A 22,359-nucleotide genomic window follows, 5' to 3' on the forward strand; every position below is an offset into this window, starting at 1 on the left:
AACCATGAATTAGCCACAAACATGATACTTACTTTAGGGCTGGTCCATGTATGGTCCTGCCTCCCTTGCAGGCCCGGAGTGGCTAATCAGGAGATTCGGGAGGATTCCCGATGGGCCGGCTCGAGTTTGGGCCGGTTGGACGGAAAAAAATAATTTACCCTAATCTTATTCTTGCATTCATTTCCATTCAACTACGTATGCATTCTCTATTCGTCTGACAGCACAGCCTCTACTTCGCAGTAGATTAGATGGGTTTAACCATCTGAGGGAATTCTCCCCTCCCAAATGTTTGAGTTGGTTGCGCCGACGAGTGGTCTTTTCTGAAGCGATAAAATTAAATATAGCAACAGAATAGCACGAAGCGTCAGTCGGCTGTGATGGAGGGTAAAAAGAGGCCAGGTGGAGCCGAAAAGGCCAGATTAAAAAAAAAAGGAGATGGAAGAAGAAGCTGCCAAATGTGCAAAATTAACAAGCTTGTTTTCCAGAGGACAGACTACAGCTGCAGCCAGAGATATGGAAATAATCTTGAATTGTCAGCTATTGCGCAACGTTTGCAATGTCGAATTAGCATAGTTTATTTTGTAGAGCCCAAAACACATCATTAACCTTTTAACACGTCCTGGCCGCCGGCGGGCCAGAAATATGTCATAATTAATATCTTGCAGTGTTTATGAATAATTATAGACACCCAATATGCCATTTTAAAGCCTAGAATCTCTGCTTTTCAGTATCTAGCCTATTTAGCTGTATGTCCTTTCATGAAATAAACATTTAGGGCGAAATATGCCTTGTTTATTAGAATTAAGATTCATAATTTTGAATCTGGTAAAGCTTTATATTCTGTCTTTAAGCTACTGCTTTGAGGATTCACTTTTTCGTTTTGATCTTTTAGAATTTGTTAGATTATATTTCTTCTAGCATTTTGAGCTTAGTTTAGTTTGGGTATTTTCCTATTTTATATCTATTTTTCTGTTTTTATTAAATGTTATTAGCTTATTAGCTTCTAGCTTGTTAGCATACAGAACATCTCCCTGGGTTTTTTAAATGAATGTTGATTTATTCATTTAATAGCTGTATCTAAGCCAGACAGACACTGTGTGATTTTTTAATCGGGTGCTGAGAGCTCATCCGCATGTTTGAATGGTTTGTCCTGTACAAAAATGCAGGTGATTTATGCTGATACTGTAGTCTGACTGGCAGGCTGAGAGACTGAACGTCACGCAGCCCCAAAGCAGTAGAATTAGCACCAGATCCCTGCAAGCCGTGCACCCATTAATCCACCTGCAGATTTTTAAATGCGCGGATGAGCGCGTCACTTTCCTCGGCCGGGTCGGCTCCAGGAAATAGTCTGTGATGTATTCATCTGTTTTTAATACTATTTTAATTTTATATAAAGCTATGGCATGATAATCACAATACAGCTAAGTAACCAAGTATTATTGTTAATAAAAATTCTCCTTAACTGAAACTAATAAAAACGGTAATTAATGGAAAAACTAAAACTAACTGAAATTACAGATTGAATGCCCTTATTTTCGTGTTTGTTCATTTATTTATAATTGATTTATATAAATGTGGTATATCATAAAATATATCTTTTTGGTGATATAAAAAATTCCATATTCAGATTTATGATTTTTCCCATATCGCCCAGCACTACTTCTAAGTAATATTAATTCATAAAATTACAACTTTATATCTGATTTAAATTTGAATGAAACATGTTTAAATGAAGGATGTTCTGTTAACTTACCAACATATACTTGTACTTATTATTTATTCAAATTCCTGCTCCATGGAAAAAATGGGCTGGATTTGGGCATGAAACTCCCGGGTTGAAAAAGGGGCCCACTCAGGCCCTGGTCCCTTGTAAAAATCTCTGTATTTAACTTCTACTGTCTGCAATTAAAGCTCAGTTAGAGGACCTCAGCTGACCATGCAGTAAGGTCTTGGGTCTTGGGTCTTCTTCTTCAGCTACAACATATTGCTGGTAGTGTCACACAAGATCAATGATTGCCTTCGATGTCGGGGTTGCTAAGAATGGCCACTGTATTGCCGTTTATCGCTGTCTATTTGCTGTGAAGATGCTTGAAGATGAGGAAGAAGACACCGCAGACACTGCCTTAGGTGTAATACAATTATTTATTACAAAGACTAAGACAATATCTTTCAAGGCTTTCTAGGCCAGCCCTGGAGAGAGATGTTCTGCCAATTCGATGTTCCTGCTCTCTCCACCTCCCCACTTTGGGAAGCTGCTTAAATAGGGTGTTATGGTATACATCTGGAAACACTTAAACATACATATTTAGTAAAGAGAAATGAAGAGAATATAAAGAAAATACATATGCTGAAAATATACTTCATATATCCCCCCTTCGAGACCATTTGGCGTCAACAACACCAGCATAGAGTAAGTTTTCCCCTGGCTGAGCAGCTTTTCACCCATCTTGACCATCAAATACCAGTTTACCGCCTACCAACAAAAGCAGGTCTTAAGCTAACAAATACACCAAAAAGCTGAAAACAGACTGGGTTTTAGTGTCAGAAACGATAAAAGCAAGTGTATTACGGATTACTTAACACCTCCACACGGTGTGACATAAGGCTTTAGTTGTGTATGTAGGTGTGCACACGACTGTAGGCCACAGGTTACAAGCCCCTTTATCAGAGATTGAGCTGCAGAGCATGTTTCTGTTCTTTGGCTTTTTCCAGCTAATCAAACATCCTGCCAGCCTGGGTAAATACTGCCTTCTGATCACTACCAGCTCGCCGTCTTTCCTCTTTTACGAGAACAGATTTGATTCCCCCTGCAAATAAAACACTCCAGCTTTGTTTGTGGTCGGACTAATCACGGTGTGGGGCAGTGAAAACATGCTCTGTTTCCATATTAGAATTTAAGTAAATCACACGAAAGAGATAAGGATGGAACAGGGGCGTCTAGAAGAGCTCCTTAAAAAGGGTCATTACAGAAAAGCAGCTGATCAGCCTCGCACAGCACACCATTACACCAATTTGATGAAATTTCCATCTCAGCATGTGCAGACATTGGAGCTGATAAGATGAGCTGGAAGCGGCGACTGCGACACATGACACACTAACACACAGTTAAACACCCATAATCAAGAAATATATAGATATAGACACAATGTATGTTTTGTATATAGCTTTCATTTGCAGAGGAACCCACTGAGGCATGGACTCAGGCATGGTGTCCTGGGTATCTGGCAGATACTCAGTTGATGTTTGAACTCTAGGGCCCCTATCTTGTACCCTGCACAAGGTTCGCTCTGATGCTCATTGCTATCTTACACCCTGCAAAGTCAAGTCAAGCCAACGTTATCTGTATAGCACATTTACAAGACAATGAGTGCCTACCAAAGTGCCTACCAAAGAGATCACATAACACAAACCTAATTCAAAACAACACAGAAAAAAACTAGACATAAAAGAAACAATACAAATACTAACAATAAAAACAATAATAAAAAAGAACCTGATGACAGGACAGAGTTGACCAAGACAAAACAGACAACTTACAGCATAAAACACCCAGGATTCAAATGCCTGAGAGAATAGCTGGACTTAAATTGACTTAAAAAATATCCACTGTGGCTGATTCCTTTATAAAAAGTGGAAGATTATTCCAAATTTCAGCAGAGAGCAAGAAACATCTAAACATCTAAACACAATTACACTGAGGAGCATAAAAGACAAGAGGTCGAGTGAAAGTGAAGGAGAGTTCAGAAATGTAACTTGGAGCCAGGTCATGAAGAGCTTCAAAAACAAAGAGTAGAACTTTAAATTTCACTCTGTATTTTACTGGAAGCCAATGCAGTGAAGCCAGTACTGGGGTGATGCCTGCCCTTTTCTTGGTACCAGTGAGGAGGCAAGCAGCTGCATTTTGGACCAATGCAGACGTGACAGGCTTGACTGACAGATACCCAGGTACAGTGAGTTGCAGTAATCCACACGGGAGGAAATAAAAGCATGGATAACTGTTTCCAGGTCCTTAAAATGTTGGAATGTTGGATGTTTTTGAACTTAGCTATGTTCCTAAGCTGTGTCAAAGATGAAACCAAGGAGAGTCTATTTTTAAGCCTTGGCTTAAGCAATGGTGCTTGTGAATATATCTATGCCAGTGATCATGGTGGTCTCAAAATGAGGTGTGTTCAGGTAAACACAGGGGTGCCACTGAATGAATGCAACCTTAGGCAGACATCAACAGACATTCATGCTATATTTCTATGTTGGTAGTGAACTGGAACAAGGTTTTAATGCTTTGGGTAATTGGTATGCAGTGCAATAGAGTGTGTCTAATAAGTTAATGTACGAAACCAGTCCAAGGCCCAGCTTGTTCAGGTCAGTAATAGCTACAGTATAAGACACAGGTGGACAGTTTATTTACCTGCCTATATCAGTTGAACTTCCATAGAAACATCTGAGCAAAGATACAGAACAGAACGTCTCAGACAGACAAACAGACTCCTCACCTACTATTAAATATTAGCTCTTTGTTAGCTACACACGTGTAGGAAGTCATTACTGTCACTACTTATCTGGAATATTTACAGTTGTGGGTTTGGTAGTTTAAACATTTTTTTTATTATTAACACATATATCTTTAAAAATGGAAGTACCTTTAGGCTATAATGATAAGGCTGAGTTCTGTGAGAAAGTACAGGACCTGTTTTCCTCTTTATGTATTCCTTTCACCTGCGCTCCTGTCAGTGAGGTTACACAGAGACTTACTGATCTGTAAGCTTCTTGACTTCCTGCTTAGCAGGACTATATTTACTATCCCTATCCTTTGGGACTATTCATACTTCCCTGGAGTCTTCTGAACTTTCCGAAGAAGTTTCAGCCTAGCAGATCCACAAACACACTCTGTGCATCCTCTGCTCAGGCACCTGTGCGTGTGAACAAGGGAGACATAAGGAAAAAAATCACCAGTAGATGTAAGAATAGCAAGTCCCAAATCTAGAAAGCCTTACCTTACACATTTGTACCTGAACTAGTACAAATGTGTCTTGCCAAATATGTGGCAACATGCCATCAACTGAAGGATGTTATAATAATAATGAGCTTATTCCAAACTAAACTTTACTTACCCTATAAAGTGTCACCCCACCCATCTCTATATATAAAAATACATTTGTAATTCAATCTTACAGTGTTTAATAAATGTTGTCAAATTTTACTTATTTTGTAAAATAAATAGTTATTAGTCATTACAATCAGAAAGATAAGTCAAGCTTCATTAATGTTTAGATACCTAGAAAAAAAATGTTTAAGGAACTTGTTAAAAAGACCAGCCTTTATTCAGCATTTGAAGACAGCAAGTGGAAGTTCATTCATTATACTCAGTTATTGGTGGAGGGGATATCACATGTGGGTTGGGTTGATTCTCATATTATACTCAGCAACTGGGGTGTTGGCACGTGCAGCACAAGCTGATTCCTATATTATACTCAGCTACTGGGGGAAAAAACAATACGGTTTGGGTCAATTCTTTAAATTTCAAAAAGAAACATCAAGTGTTAGATTAGGAAATCTTAAATAAGATGAGGCTTCAGTCAGTGTTTGAAGACAAGTATGAAGTAATTTTTTTTGTTTTGTTTGAAGTAAATGATTCAGCTGTTCTGGCACCCAGTGGAAGTTTGTTGGGATGTATGCCTTCCATGGCACTCAAGAGGTGGTGGGTCAAGCCTGTCCTGGAAGATCAAAGAACTCAAGGTATACCGATCTGGCTTTGACCATTTTTATCATGTATGAAGGAGATATATCATTCTTGGCTTTGTAGGCCAGCATCAGGAATTTGAATCTGGTACGAGCAGCGACAGGAAGCAAGTAGAGGGAACGCAGCAAAGGGGTCACATGGCTGAACTATGAAAATTGAATAGGATCGTGCAGCTGCATTCTGAATCAGATGCATTGCTCTGATGGCTTGCAAAATAAGACCAGCCTGATGAGAGTTGCAGTCAAGAGACACATGCACAAGCACTGGAGTGGCTTTATTTGTTGATGATGATGGTGATGATGATGATGATGATGATTACTATTATTACTATTATTATTTTGATTATTATATTAATTTTACTAAATATGTTCAGTTTTTAGAAAGAAAAATAGAAAGAGAGCAAGAGAAAAGGGGAGATACATAAATACAAAGATAGAAAAGAAAGAGAGAGGTCACAGCAGAAAGACAGATAGAGAGACAGTAATATAAAAGGGGGGAGGGAGAGAAAGAACGAGAGGAGCAGGAAGACATAAAGAGAGAGAGAGAGATGCTGATGGGGAGCAGAGAAAGAAAGACAAATAGAGGGGGAAGGGCAAGACATACCGAGAGGAAGAAATAAGGGCAAAAATGGATATAGAAAAGAGAGAGAGAGAGAGAGAGAGAGAGAGAGAGGTGGTGTATGTTTGAGGAGAGGAGGAGGGGAAGTGAAAGAGGGTTCTGTTAGGTGTTTCTACATTCAGCTTGGAGACGAGTGAAAATAACGTGTGTCTGACAGATGGAACAGTGGGTAATAATAATAGAGCGTTCAGATGCTATGATTAGATGGAGCCGGCAGCAGTGATCAGTTTGTGTTGGGCTCTGCTGATTGATTCAGACGACACTCAGTACAAACATCGCCCATATCTTGTCGTGCCCTCATCAGTGCTAGAAAGGGTCAGCCCAGTGACTCAGAAGCTTCTGACCTCAATCTATAAGGTTCTCGTTCCAGTACTTGCTTAGGAATCAGGACTGTTGAGCCAAATACTGTAGCACAATGCTAATACCGTATTTTTTGCATTATAAGGTGCACTTAAAATCCTGTAATTTCTTTTGTTTCAGCACTACCAACGCTGGAGTAGTATTAGCATTAGCCGCTAACCGCAGCACTAGCTCTTTCACATTTGCACTTTAATTAGGTTACATGTTTCTCTTAGAGCACCATTCATAAGGCCATATGACAAATACACACTGACAAACTCACTGGTAGACTCCAGGTGCCCCCATGGTTGAATAAGTGGCAAAAAAGAGACAAAGTGCCCATCTTATGAGTGTTACTGTTGCCTGTTCTTGCAATAAACAATGATCATGTGGCATCTACATAAAGACATTTTAATAACAGGTCTTAGTCAGTGCCCATCTATGGGTGCCCTTTTAGTAGAAAAGGGTGCAGTTTTGACTTTAGCATCTGTTCTGTTTATTTATGTTTTCAGCCTTAGGCAAAATCAGAATGTCAGTGGATCATCTTCACTGACGAATAATGATTTTGTCACTTTTTTTTTGTATTTTCAACCAAGGAATCCATCTGTGGAGGCCAAGTGCTATGGTGTGGGGTCAATTTTGTATAATGTCAGATTACCTTTGGTCATAGATCTAGCAATGAGTTTATGCACTTTAGTTAAAATTAATAGTGATAATGGACTACTATCTGTTTACACTGATGACGATACATTATAAGATACATTATGGGACGGTTCAGTGTTACCTAGATCATGGGGTGAAATCCTGATGTTCATTTCCATTAAGGAACAGACTGTGTGTTCTTGTTTCTTCGCGCTTCAGTGCTGTGTGACTCCTGCCTCCCCCTATCCTACTCAAATTCACCACAGCACACACTGTGGGACAAGGACATACACACGTACTTTCTCTCTGATCTCACACACACACACACACACACACACACACACACACACACATACACAACATATTTTGCTGTTTTCTCTGTATTTCATGTAACACATACTCATTCCCACCTCCCTCTCTCTTTCTCTCTCTCTCTGTTTGACACTGTATCGCATTTGCACAGTAGGACATGTCTCCACAGTGTGCGCACACACACACACACACACACACACACACACACATCATTTACACACCCCGCTGCCAGTACACTCACACCTCAACTCATCTGGGGAAGTTTCACTCAGAGAGGCGCTCGTGAAATAACAGACAGCTTCAGCTCAGAAACACACACACACACACACACACACTCTAACAGCACCACTGCACCATCCACCCTGCAGACACACTGCACCACAGGGATCCTCATTTTTTATATTCAGGGGCCAAAGTGCGTTCTCAGTGATTCATCAAACACCAAAAAGACAAAATTAAGTATGTGGTTATGAGGGTTATGAGTCTATCATATTTTTAAACACCAAAAAACATCAAATCCAGTGAGTTTCTGATGTTATTGGGTGAATACAGTGACATATAGTATATACTGGTAAGGGTGGTGGTCAGGGTGTGAGGGTAGGCTCACTGGGGCAACAATTACCTTTATCAGCCATTTCTTACTGTATATAAACTGACAAAAAATTGTATCTTTACCAAAGATCTATAGTAACAAATAGAACATTTTCGCCACTGTATTTACAGTTTTTCTCAGTCGATTTGGTACATTTTCCACATTATGATTTACATTGAAACCACAACAAGTGCATTTCTCAAAACAGTTAGTGCAAACAGCAAAACTCAATGAAATACCTGCAAAAACACAAACCTCTCTCAGAATTCTTTGTTTTTGCTTCAGAAGCAAATATTCATGTCAATCAACTTGTCAGCGCCATCGGAATGCCTAGTCTGTGTGTCCTTGCCTATGAACAAGGCAGTCAAAACACAGTGCAATACAGTGCTACAGTGTAAGTATATTCGAAAACAAGCTATTGATTCAAATTAAATCAATTAAAACTGTATGTGTTACACACAAAAATGCAAACTTACACAAAACATAATTAATTATGATTGTATGTGGGAGACTGACAGCAGGAAACTGGACTGTAATCAAAAATTCTGAGTAATCTTTTTTGTATTGTATTGTTTGCAGTGCAATTTGTTGACAAAAAAAATCTGAAAGAAATTCAGGAAAGACAGACAACTGTCTATAAAGACAACTCTATAAATAACACAAAGAAAAAACTACAAAATTAGAAACTTACTCTAAACATTCAAAACAACTTGAGACAACTTAAGGAATTAGAGTTCTTTCTTTTTTATGCATTCTGACTCTCCTTTCTGTTGGGCCACATGTTTTCATTCACGTCACACTGAATCTCATCCCTTGCAATTCTTTTGAACGATCGTAGACGCTGTTGTTCTTCCAATATTTGGCTGCATCCGGCGACCAGCTTCAGTCATTGTAAGATCAGTATTTTACCAACTTTACCAACAAAGTTTTATAGAAATGTATATATTATGCCTGAGAGATTATGATAACCTGTTCAGCACTTTTGCATGTAATGACCGAGGCAATGACCTAAAGCCTAAATGTTTTGGAGGGTAAGACAATTGCATAGATATTCAGTACAACACATTTTGATGAGCACGACATAAGCAATGGATAATGCAAAAAACAGCTGAAAATTGTACATGAACATTGGCCATAATGACAAAGACATTTGCAAAATGTGAAAGAATGAGAAATTCAATAATGATGTGCACAAGTGACAGGGAGATGTGGAGATTGAATGAACTGTTTTGAGAACTTTTGGGAACAATTCTGATCTGAGAAAAGTACCAAATGGACTGAGAAAAACTGTAAGTACTAAAATGCTGTATCTGTATCTATAGGAATATTATTTTTTTCTCTTATGTCCACTTTTACTTTACTACATAATTTTCCATGAGTTTAATACTTTTACTCTGAGTTTTTATGTGCTGTATCGTTACTCGTTACACTTAGAAAACTGTTAGCAATAATTCCAAGCCTATATTATCACTAAAGAAGATTTTCTGCACCGTCACCAGTTTTGATGAAGCTCCTCATCATTGAGCGAATCAAGCTGCTCTTAAAAGAAGACCACGCTGCTCCTATTCTGCCTTTGAGTTGCAGTATTTATAAAATGGAAATAAATAGGTCTCAGGGCTGTGTGTGCAGAGCTGATGTAATATAGCGTGAATATTCAGGTTAATAGATGATGCTATTGTAAAAATGTTCAATAGCAAATTACAAATTACACTGTAATTTCTGTGTTCATTGATTGTAGTTTTTGTAATGAGGGGCAATTTAGTTTCTTTTACACTGAGGCTTATTCGATCCCACCTACGCTACTGTCTGATCACTCTAATCGCTACACCACTCCAAACAACATCATCATTATCTGCACAGAGTACACACGTCACCCACGTCACACATATCACACTTCAGTAACCCACCAAGACCCAGTTTCTTGAGTGACATAACCACCACTAACCTCAGACCTTTGCTGTAAAGCATTGACATTCACAGCTGCTGACTCATGTCTACCCCACTTGCCCTTTCAAATGATGCTGAAAATCTAGTGTTTTTCTAGTGTTCAGATTGTTCAATCTGATTGTCTGATGCGATTTTACAGGTACAGAAGCACGGTTCTCATATAAACTTCGTTAAAATAATAAAAAAAACAGTAATGAATGCATGTACTTCTGCAGTACTTCTGCTTAACTGATACACATAATTTTGAATATACTATCTCAGGGCAGCTCCTAAAAAGTTTACCGTTTCTGAGTGATGATCTGGAATTTAAAACGATGATCTGAGATTCTGAATGATGATCTGAAATTCTGAGTTATGATGTGATTCTGAATAATGATCTGAAATTCTGAGTGATGATGAGATTCTGAATGACGATCTGAGATTCTGAGTGATGATCTGAGATTCTGAGTGATGATGTGATATTCTGAGCGATGGTCTGAGATTCTGAGTGATGATCTGGAATTTAAAACGATGATCTGAGATTCTGAGTGATGATGTGATATTCAGAGTGATGGTCTGAGATTCTGAGTGATGATCTGGAATTTAAAACGATGATCTGAGATTCTGAATAATGATCTGAAATTCTGAGTGATGATGAGATTCTGAATGACGATCTGAGATTCTGAGTGATGATCTGAGATTCTCAGTGATGATGTGATATTCTGAGCGATGGTCTGAGATTCTGAGTGATGATCTGGAATTTAAAACGATGATCTGAGATTCTGAGTGATGATCTGAAATTCTGAGTGATGATGAGATTCTGAATGATGATCTGAGATTCTGAATGATGATCTGAGATTCTGAGTAATGATGGGATTCTGAATGATGATCTGAGATTCTGAGTGATGATGTGATTCTGAATAATGATCTGAAATTCTGAATGATGATCTGAGATTCTGAGTGATAATCTGATATTCTGAGTGATGATGTGATATTCTGAGTGATAGTCTGATATTCTGAGTGATGATCTGGAATTTAAAACGATGATCTGAGATTCTGAGTGATGATCTGAAATTCTAAATGATGATCTGATGTGACATTCTGAGTGATGATCTGAGATTCTGAGTGATGAGCTGAGTTTCTGAATGATGATTTGAGGTTCCAAGTGATGATCTGAGATTCTGAGTGATGATGTGGCATTCTGAGTGATGACCTGAGATTCTGAGTAATGATCTGAGACTTTGAGTGATCTGAGATTCTGAGTGATGTGAAATACTAAACGATGATCTGAGATTCTGAATGATGATCTGAGATTCTGAGTGATGATGTGATTCTGAATAATGATCTGAAATTCTGAGTGATGATGGGATTCTGAATGATGATCTGAGATTCTGAGTGATGATGTGATTCTGAATAATGATCTGAAATTCTGAGTGATGATGGGATTCTGAATGATGATCTGAGATTCTGAGTGATGATCTGGAATTTAAAACGATGATCTGAGATTCTGAGTGATGATCTGAAATTCTAAACGATGATCTGATGTGACATTCTGAGTGATGATCTGAGATTCTGAGTGATGATCTGAGATTCTGAGTGATGATCTGAGACTTTGAGTGATCTGAGATTCTGAGTGATGTAAAATTCTAAACGATGATCTGAGGTTCTGAGAGATGATTTGAGATTTTGTGAGTGATAATGTGACATTCTAAATAATGGTCTAAGATTCTAAGTGGTGCTGTAATTAGTGCTGTAATCTGAACTTATTAAAATCTATTGCAGTTTTTTTTTTTTTCGCAACACATTCATTTTAACTTATCATGCAATTAACAAGCACAATATGTGCCAGAGGAAAGAACGCACTAAAATGTACATCCCAGAACTGGAATTGGGACATACAGCTTTCCTTGATAACTGTAGGGTCATTGTGATGTCAGCAATAAAAACATCAGGTGTTTGACTTAGTGACTCACTTCCACTCAGCTGGGAAAAAGTAGGGCTAGTAGTGGTTATGTCACTCGGCAATAAAAGGATCCTGATGCCTGAATGCATCTCTGAAGGGTTTTAAGAAACATTTATCAATTTTAGAAATAACATTTGTCAATTTTCAACCTCAGTATTGCTGTTGATCAATACTATTTGTATTAGTATTACATTAATGATTGACCATTCTTAGCACATTAGTGACACTGATGGCTGCACTCTTCCTTGCAAATTGTACAAAAAAATCCCTTAAAACCATTTCACTGAATTATTCTTGTGAGAGCATTTATTGTAATAATGTTGGTGAAAAGCTTTGCAACCCAAAGAAGCCCATGGTGACATATGTGTTATAAAACCTGTAAAAGATATGTTAAGATAAGTTCCTTAAACTCTCTGTTCTTTACATTAGCTCATGAAGTCCCTAAGTGACATATACTGAACATCCTGAAAGCATCACAAAACAACGTGTAAATGTGTGTGAATACGGTGTCTAGTTTACAGAATGGCTTTTTTTGGTTAAAGATCTTCCTCATAATGTGATCGTTCTACACTGACATAGGTGTAGAACCTTTCTATAATGTTTAGTTTCTTTACATTTAGGCAGACGTTCCCAAATTCTTCTGAGTTTGTTAATTAGCTGAATATCTAAACAGGTGTGTTGGGACAAAGTGTTTATAGGAATATTGGTTGAATCGGTGGCCATCTTTGCAATGCGACCAGCAGTTATTTCCAGTCATTCAAAACCAACCTTCAATCTGTCTGAATTGGGAGAGGCCAAAATATTGGGAAACAAACGTTTTATTACCATTTCAGAAACATTTTTAAAATAACTGATCAAGGGGCGCCGAGTGGTCCAGCGGTCTAAAGCCACTATGAGCCACTATGAGCAGGAGGTCGCAGGTTCGTTTGGGTGGGTAGATGGCGCTCTCTCCCCACATCACTCCTACGGTGGTGTCCACAGCACAGGGCGTCTGTGAGCTGATGTACCGGATCCGAGCCGCTGTGCTTTCCTCCATGCTCAGCAGCAGCTCGAAAAGAAGCGGTGGCTGGCTTCACATGTATCAGAGGAGGCATGTGTTAGTCTTCACCCTCCTGGTGTGTTGGGGCATCACTAGTAATAGGGGGAGTCCTAATGAGTGGGTTGGGTAATTGGCCGTGTAAATTGGGGAAAAAACTCGACTCAATAATGCACAAAAATGTGACTTCAGCAGTTTGGGAATATATTTACACTGTTGGGTGTGGTGGTCTGGAGATGAGGTGCGTTCAGGTAAATTGTCAGAGTTTGTGTTTCTATCTTGGCAGCGGAAAATAAAAGTGCACCACTGACTGATTAAAACCCTGAAAACTGTCAAAATTCAGAGACCACAGACACACTGCAGAGCTCAAACCCAACTTTTCCTCAACAGTAAACAGAATAAAGAATAAAATAACATTACTCTTCCCTTAAATTAGCTGCTGGCGTACCTTTACAGCATGAATGCACAGGTCAGTATCCTCTGCCGAGACACACCGCTGTTATGATCCTAACGTGCCAAGGTCAGAGCACACCTGCCTCTTAAAGGAAATGGCAAATGACAGACTGATTGGTTTATTTGTCGTTACACCCAAAACACGTCCATGATTAATTAAGAGAATTAGTACATGGCTTTTGTGTGTTTCGAGGCGCATAAGGCATATTTTTTGCTCCCTCACTACACCAAAGAAACACTGACATGCTCTAAACCCAGCTGCATGATGTGCAATTGACCAGTGAGCTATAAATCGCTAAAATATGGCCCTAAGAGTCTATCCAGCCAAGAGCAACCAGAAATTGACCACTTATGCACTGCAAAAAAATCCAGTGGCAAAAAATAGACAAAATATATGGAATTTGAGATGTCTATGCTTATATTAAGCAACAAAACAAATCTGCCAATGGGTAAGCAAAATGTCCTTAGTAAATTTTTTTAAAGTAAGTAATCTCAAAGTCTAAAAATGAGTGAAATAAGAATTTAATCAAAAGCAAAAAAATTGCAGATCAGACACAAGAATCACAATAACTTGACTGGAGATTTTTTGTGCTTATTTTGACCTAAAGTAAGATAAAACAATTCTAGGCAAATTATCCTAAAACAAGCAAAACAAACTTACACTTACACACTGCAGTAAGACAAAATTCTGATCAGAGAAAAAATAAGATTGCCATGAAATTGGATCATTTCACTTGTCAAGATGATTTTTTTTTTTTTGCAGTGTGAGGTGTTAGTGGATGTCAGTGAATCAATGCTGGACAGGTAGCCAGAGAATATCCACTGCCATTTTATCATGACTAGTTACTAAATCCATCTTAAGAAAAATAAAAGAGATATGTGGGCTGCTTACATATATATATATATAGAGAGAGAGAGAGACTAACGGAATATATATATATATATATATATATATATATATATATATTTTTTTTTTTTTTTTTTTTTTTTTTTTTTTTTTTCTAACTCTAGCCTAACCCTCTATTACATAAAATGTTCATGAGATGTTCAGTTTGTAGGGCAACAGCATTTGTAGTGGGCACAAAGCATAACCTTCTAAATGCATTCATTTTATCCACTGTCAGTCTTTACACACACACACACACATGCACACACAAACACATACTCAGTGTATCCTCCTGGAGCACTCTCAGCGAGCAATTTGCATGGCACTCTTTGACTGGCCTCTCGGATTTGCTTGCCATGCACTGATTCGCTGAGGAGAGAACAAGGGGTGGGGCTTTACATACACTGAGGTACATATAAAGCAGAGCCAGCACCAGACAGAGGAAGCTACAAGCTCCTTCACTGCAACCATCAGCTGCTATCTATCTATCTATCTATCTATCTATCTATCTATCTATCTATCTATCTATCTATCTATCTATCTATCTATCTATCTTCCTACTGCACATGCAGAATAGACCTTCTTCAGTACAGAAAGGAGATCTAAACGTCTGAAGACTTTGGTGCTGAAGAACCTGAGAAGCTGCAGTTTTGCAAAGGTCTGGAGGATCTGGAAGACGACTTGTTGCATGCAGAAAGCAATTTGTTTCAGAAAGATCCTTCAAGAAGTCCTTCAGTCCTTAACGGGGAGAGAGAGGAGGATCTCTGACCATGGCTTTCTGAAAACAAGACAAGACAAGACAAGACAAGAAAGACAAGACGATCAAAAGAAGATTCTGTCAGTGTTTGGAAGCCACAGTTCTGCAAGACTGATACTGCTGAGACGCTACAGCTACAGCTCACTCTGAAGACGCTGAACTGTAAGGAAGTGCAAGACTGGAAGACTGGAGACTTGTTGCAGTTACACAGTCTACTCTCTGCAAAAATCTGAAGAAGCAATACAAAGAAAGGCATACGAAGACTCAGAGACTGTAACTATTAACTAACTAGTCCACCATGTCCCTGGACGTGAAAGAGAAGACGCAGGTTCGTCTGGTGTTCATGGGAGCCGCCGGCGTGGGCAAGACGGCACTCATCCACCGCTTCCTAAAGGATTCCTTCGAACCCAAGCATCGGCGCACCGTGGAGGAGCTCCACAGCAAAGAGTACGAGATTGCAGGGGTGAAGGTGACTTTGGAGATCATGGACACGAGTGGCAGCTATTCCTTTCCAGCCATGCGCAAGCTGTCCATCCAGAGCAGCGACGCCTTCGCCCTCGTCTACGCCGTCGACGACCCCGAGTCCCTAGACGTGGTGAAGAGTCTGCGGGACGAGATCATGGAGGTCAAGGAGGACAAGTTCACGCCCATTGTAGTGGTGGGAAACAAGACGGACAAGACGGAGCGGAAGGTGCAAGCTGACGACGTCCTGTCCATGGTGGAGCTGGACTGGAACAATTCGTTTTTGGAGGCTTCTGCAAAGGAGAACGAGAACGTGGTGGAGGTGTTCAGAGAGCTGCTTCAGCAGGCTAACCTGCCAAGCCGACTGAGTCCAGCCCTGAGGCGGCGCAGAGAGACCTTTCCCAAAGACACAGACTTTCGGCCACCTATGAACAAGACCAACAGCTGCACGGTGTCTTAAAATGGTAGTTTGAAGAAGTAATCAAACGAATTTGCACAATTTTACCTCTTTATTTCTGACAGCAAAGACATGTTTGGTGTTCCAATTTGCTTATTTTCTAGATTTGCGCTGGAGTTATGAGGCTAATGTAGAAAACAAGAGCATTTTATGTAAACTGCATGCCTAAAATCATTATCAAACACTCATTTAACATACTGGTGTGGTGATATTTTGTATTCTGTAAAACCCAAAAACGTAGACAGACATTTGCCCATGCAATTGAATTGAAACTATTGGAAATAAATTTGATGTACAATAGAATAGCCTTGAAGCTTCAGAACAAAACTGGACACCAAACATGATTTTTGCCAGGTAAAGACATACAGAGGAAGGGGAAGTTGGTGCAAATTTGTTTTTGATTATCTATATGTTTTAATGGAGCTTGAAGATAAGAGCAGATGCAGAGAAGGTTAGGGGGGCGTTCCCGAATGCTTGGAAAGGCGGCAGTTGTTGTAGAGGACATTCCTGGACGGGATTCCCATCCGCTAATCTGCTACAGCAGAACAACAGGTGATGCTGAAGCTAAACAGAGCAGCTGAAAATATACATATAAAACCTTTCAAGTTCCATCTCTGCTTTCTAACTGCAGGTGAGAACGTACCAGTGAAGATATGAAGATTAAGAGTAAAATGAATGAATCGTAATGTAAAGGACTGAAAAAGGAGACTGCAGTAAATGACTATAGATCAATGTCTTAATTCTTATATGTTTGTTTGTTTTTTTGCAACATGTCACTTTGTAACAAAAGCACAATGCTGTATATTCTGACAGCACAATGATATCTATATATGGTGTCTAATAGACTGAAAAGTAGATTTTTATGATTTCCACAATCCACTGTCTGAAACTGCCATTATGTTTACAACAATAGGGTCTTGTACATAAAGTCCATATGTTCATTTAAGCATGACTTGTGTAATGTCAGTAATTTCAGTAATGCTATCATGCACTTTCATTATTTTTGTATGTATGTGTAAAATATTGTTTGTTTGTTCGTTTTTTTTATTTTTACATCAGTTGTGCAATGTACGCTACCATGTAACAAATGTCTATAAAATAAAAATAAAAATATAATTTCTAAAAGAACCATTGCAGATATGCTTATTTTTTGGCTTGAAAGGTATGACATGTTCATTTAACCCCGTAAAATGTCTTGTCCCATATGAGGGTTACAGGTGTAGGTAATATTAAACCCTTTTTCTCTGCAGTAAAATAAATTATTTACATTCAGAAAATTTGAGGGCTTTGAAATCTCCTACAGGACACTTGGAGAAGCTGTTCACTCTCTGTTCACTCTTTACTCCACTTAATAATTCCAGATCAGTAACCGGATCCAAACCAAATTCTGTATGTTTGAAAATAGACATTAAAACTAGACAAACATAATGAAACAAAAGGTTTGGAGGACATTAAATGTTTGATTTGTATTCAGGAAAATACTAATTTTAAAATAAGTGTCAATTTTATGATTTTATTCATTATATTTTGACTTAAAATGATTACTATGTTAATTACAATTAGAATACTACGTTTATTAGCAAACATGAAACATTTTTATGTAATGCTTGAATATAAATCTTCAAGATTTAGGTGTGTAACGTCAGGCAGAAAATTGACAAAAATGCTGGCCTGTTAAGGGGTTTAACAGATTTTAATAAGCTCACATTGGGTATAAATTGTTCCCTGGCACTGGTGGACCAAAACATGTCACAAGGTTGTAAAGAGTGTTAGTGGTGATGGTTGGGAGGTTATGTAAATTTTGGTCAACTACAGGGAACCTCGATTTTCTCTACTTTATTGTGTGAATATGTGACAAAACACAACAGGTTAATACTGCCCTCTATTGGAAACATGTGCTCAGTGCAGGCAAATGCCAATGCAGTTGTGCTATACATTTTCATAATGTAAATAATATACATGTATTAATATATAACACAGCTATACACATCTATGAACAATACTCATATATTATGGTTTAATTCTGTCCATATTTCCAAATAAATAAGCTAAATAGAAATAACTTAAGAATCAGAGATTTGAATTTTACACATTTACTCATTTACGCACTATTTTATTTTTTATAAATAGCATAACATAACTCAGTGGACATTAATTTTAAATAATTAAGTAAACATTCACTACAGTATAGTCTTTTAATTTAAATTTAACATTGTGATACAGTACCCATACTTTCACTGTAGTTTTTTTTCTTTTTGAATTAAATTGTGAAACAGTACCTTTATTTCCACTATAGTACATTATGTGATTTTAATTGAGTTAGATTGATCCAGATAGATCCAGTACCCATACTGTCACTACACTGTAAGCCCTGATAAGTTGAATTTACTTTAAAAATTTGAGGAAACCGGTTGCCTTAAAAAAGTTAAGTAATGGGGAATGAAAACTCAAGTTAGCATAACTTAGGGGAACTTTTCACTTTTTTTTTAACTCTTTATATTGTAAGACCGGATAAGTTGAGTTTACTTAACTTTTTTAAGGCAGCCGGTTTGCTCTTTTTTTTTTTAAGTAATGGGGAACAAAAACTTGAGTTAGAATAAATTAAAACATCAAGTTAACACAACTAAAGTGGAATTTGATTTATTTCTAAGGTCGCCCAGGGGAAATCATTACACACTGATGGTGAGTGTCTGTCAGAAACTGTTGGACACACCCAGTATGCAAATAGATTGTGACCAGAGCCAATGAAAAAGAAGCTGCCAATGGAAACAGACTAAACTCAGTTACTATAAGTTGTTTCAACTCAAAGATCTCAGTTTGAATAAGTATATATGTGCCCACAAATGTTAAACTAACTTAAAATAGTTGAGTATTGTTTAGAAATATCCAATTTTATGTAAAACAGACTTAGATCATTTGAGTTCAAACAACGTATGGGTTTACGGTGTATAAAAAAGTCTTTGCTCTTTTTAATTAAGTTAGATTTTGATTCCATATCCCTACTTTCACTATATAACAGTTCCTGCTCATCTATTTGAGATAAATTGTGATTCCATACCTGTAATTTCACTAAATGACAGTTCCTTCTCTTCTATTTGAATTTAACTGTTGTTCCATACCCATAATTTCACTGAATGACAGTTCCTGTTCTTCTATTTGAGTTTGTGATGCCATACCCGTACTTCCACTATATGGAAGATCCTGCTCTTCTATTTAAGTTAAATTGCAATGCCATACCCATAATTACACTATATGACAGTTCCTACTCTTCTATTTGAGGTAAATCGTGATACCATACCCATAATTACACTATATGACAGTTCCTACTCTTCTATTTGAGGTAAATCGTGATACCATACCCATAATTACACTATATGACAGTTCCTACTCTTCTATTTGAGTTATATTGTGATACCATACCCATGATTACACTATATGACAGTTCCCACGCTTCTATATTAGTTAAATTGTGATGCCATACCCATAATTACACTATATAACAGTTCCCACGCTTCTATTTGAGTTAAATTGTGATGCCATACCCATAATTACACTATATGAGTTCCTACTCTTGAGTTAAATTATGATGCCATACCTGTACTTCCACTATGTGACAGTTCCTGCTCTTCTATTTGAGTTAGAACGTGATTCCATACCCCTACTTCCACTGTGACAGTTCTTGCTCTTTTATTTGAGTTTATGTGATCCAGTGCTTTTATTTTACAATAATACAGTTTCAGCTCTTTCAATTGAGTAAAATTTTGTTACCGTGCCTATACTTTTACTATAGTGCATTTTCTGCTCTTTTAAATGCCTTAGATTTTTATATGGGACCCATAATTTTACTATATTAGATTGGCTGCTCTTACAATGAAGTTAGATTGTGATACAGTACTTATACTTTCACTGTAGTTTCTTATTTATTAATTAAATTGTGTTAACAGTACACATATTTTCACTGTAGTACAGTTTCTGCTCTATTAATTAAGTCTTTGTCACTATAATAGTTTCTGTTTGTAATTAGTTAGATCAGGTTTCAGTACTTATACTTTTGTTATAGTTCAGTTTTCACCCTTTTAATTGAGTTAGATTGTGATCCAGTAGCCACAGTTTCACTATAATAGAGATTCAGATGGTTTATTTTAGTTAGATTGTGATACAGTACTTTTACTTCCACTATAGTACAGTGTGCACACTTTTAATTGAGTTTTAATTGAGACTGTAATCCAGTGCCTTTATTTTAAAAAAGTAGTTTCAGCTCTTTTAATTGAGTAAGATTGTGGTACTGTACCTATACTTTCACTATAGTACAGTTTTATAGATTTTAATATGGGACCCATAAATTTACTCTACTACACAGTAAATTTCTGGGTTTAAACAAAAATGTGTGAAAGTATTAAACTGTGTGAGTTTATTCTTCAAGTTAAACTACAAGTTGGTGGTGTAGTATTTCAGAGTTTATTCCAAGTTGTTGAGGAGCTTGACTGAGTTCTCTAAAGGGCGTGTCCCCCAATCCTAGCTCACCATCAGTGTGAAGTCTTGCCCACCAGAGATACCTTCCATGGGGTGTTTCATTATATTTTATATAATGGTTGTTTGCCTTGCTGACATTTTGTTGCCTATAAGAGCAAGTTCCCACCGGTCGTGAAATTTTATCTAAAGTAAAATATAGAGATTGGGAAATGGTAATCCATGCTTTTATCAATACAAGGTTGGATTATTGTAACTCTCTCTCTACTTTGGCCTTGATCAGTCACTGCTGCACCGTCTGCAGCTCGTACAAAACGCAGCGGCTCGTCTCCTCACTGGTAAACGTAAGCGTGATCACATTTCCCCGGTCTTAGCTTCGCTGCATTGGCTTCCAGTTGCTTTTAGAATAGATTTTAAAATTTTATTGTTTTTAAAGCTCTTAATGGCTTAGCCCCTCAATATCTAACCGAGTTACTTCATGTTTACTCCTCCGCCAGAACACTGAGATCCTCCAATCAGCTCTTACTGGTCCCCCCTAAAACAAAACTCAAAACCAAAGGTGACCGAGCCATTGTGGCGGCGGCCCCTAGGCTCTGGAATAACCTGCCCTGGCACATTCGATCAGCAGGTTCTCTTGAGGTTTTTAAATCCTTTTTAAAAACACTTTTTCTCTCTGGTGTTTAATCATATTTAAGTAGACTATTGGCTGATAACCTTGATTTGTTGTATTTTTAAATGTATTTCACATGAACTTTGTACTGTGTTATTGTATCTATTGATTTGACTGTTTGGAATGGTGGCATTATCTGAGTCACTTTTACCTTCAATGTAGCTTTCTATCTTGTACAGCACTTTGGTCAACCTCGGTTGTTTTAAATGTGCTCTATAAATAAAGGTTGAGCTGAGTTGAGTAAAGTATTACAATGTTTTAAAAATATTAGTTTATAACATTTTTTTTCATAAATTGTTAACACTGTGAAGGAGTTCATGGTGAAATTAACTGCAGCTGAGATCTGTATTTTACTTTAGATGGGGTAAGTTTTTAACTCCCACAACAGTTCAGATTTAACTCCTGAACAGATTTAAATGTGAGAGTGTTACTACAGTTTACCTATGATGTATAGGAAAATGCAATGTTTTCTACAGTTTATGGAGTTACTTTAACTCTGTCATAGAGTGTAGTCAATGGTCATGCATATACACTTAAAATGAGTTGATATTAACTCTCATGGAGTTTATTCCAAAAAACAGAATTTTCTGCGTAGATTGGCTGATCTTATAATGAAGTTAGATTGTGTTACAGTACTCACTGAGTTAAATTGTAAAGCAGTTCCACTTTAGTATATTTTGTGCTCTTTTAATTTAGTTATATTGTGATCCAGTACCCACACTTTTATTTATTAATTCTGACTGTTAAATTGAATTACATTGTGATACTGTAGTAGCTGCTCACATCAGTCAGTTTGGAAATATATATTTTTTATTTTATTTAACACAAAAAGAGAAGAATACATACAGTATATAACACACCTCAGTTCCTGTGCTGATAGATGCTGCAGAGTTTCCACTGCAGATCTATAGGGGAACTTCTGGATCTCAGATGTTGGTTTTTGTGGTTACTTTTACTTCTACTTGAGTCGTGACTGAAGTAACAGTACTTTCACTGTGGGTTCAGGCTTCTCCATACACCTCCGGTCTGTGCAGGTAGG

General features: G+C 37.7%; 1 protein-coding gene across 1 annotated transcript; it reads left to right on the plus strand.

The window, feature by feature from the left end:
• The first annotated feature begins 14,950 nt into the window (after window positions 1–14,950).
• Window positions 14,951–17,308, plus strand: LOC103025798 (GTP-binding protein Rhes-like). The gene has a single exon (XM_007252151.4). It carries the CDS (start codon window positions 15,560–15,562, stop codon window positions 16,181–16,183), a length of 624 nt encoding a protein of 207 aa, XP_007252213.3. The 5' UTR covers window positions 14,951–15,559; the 3' UTR covers window positions 16,184–17,308.
• The last annotated feature ends 5,051 nt before the right edge of the window (window positions 17,309–22,359 follow it).

This window comes from Astyanax mexicanus, chromosome 5 (genome assembly GCF_023375975.1).
Source record: "Astyanax mexicanus isolate ESR-SI-001 chromosome 5, AstMex3_surface, whole genome shotgun sequence".
NCBI classification, from domain to species: Eukaryota; Metazoa; Chordata; class Actinopteri; order Characiformes; family Acestrorhamphidae; genus Astyanax; species Astyanax mexicanus.

Excerpts from the sequence above, each read along its gene's own strand:
- LOC103025798 (XM_007252151.4), top strand. The coding sequence starts at position 15,560 with ATGTCCCTGGACGTGAAAGAGAAGACGCAGGTTCGTCTGGTGTTCATG.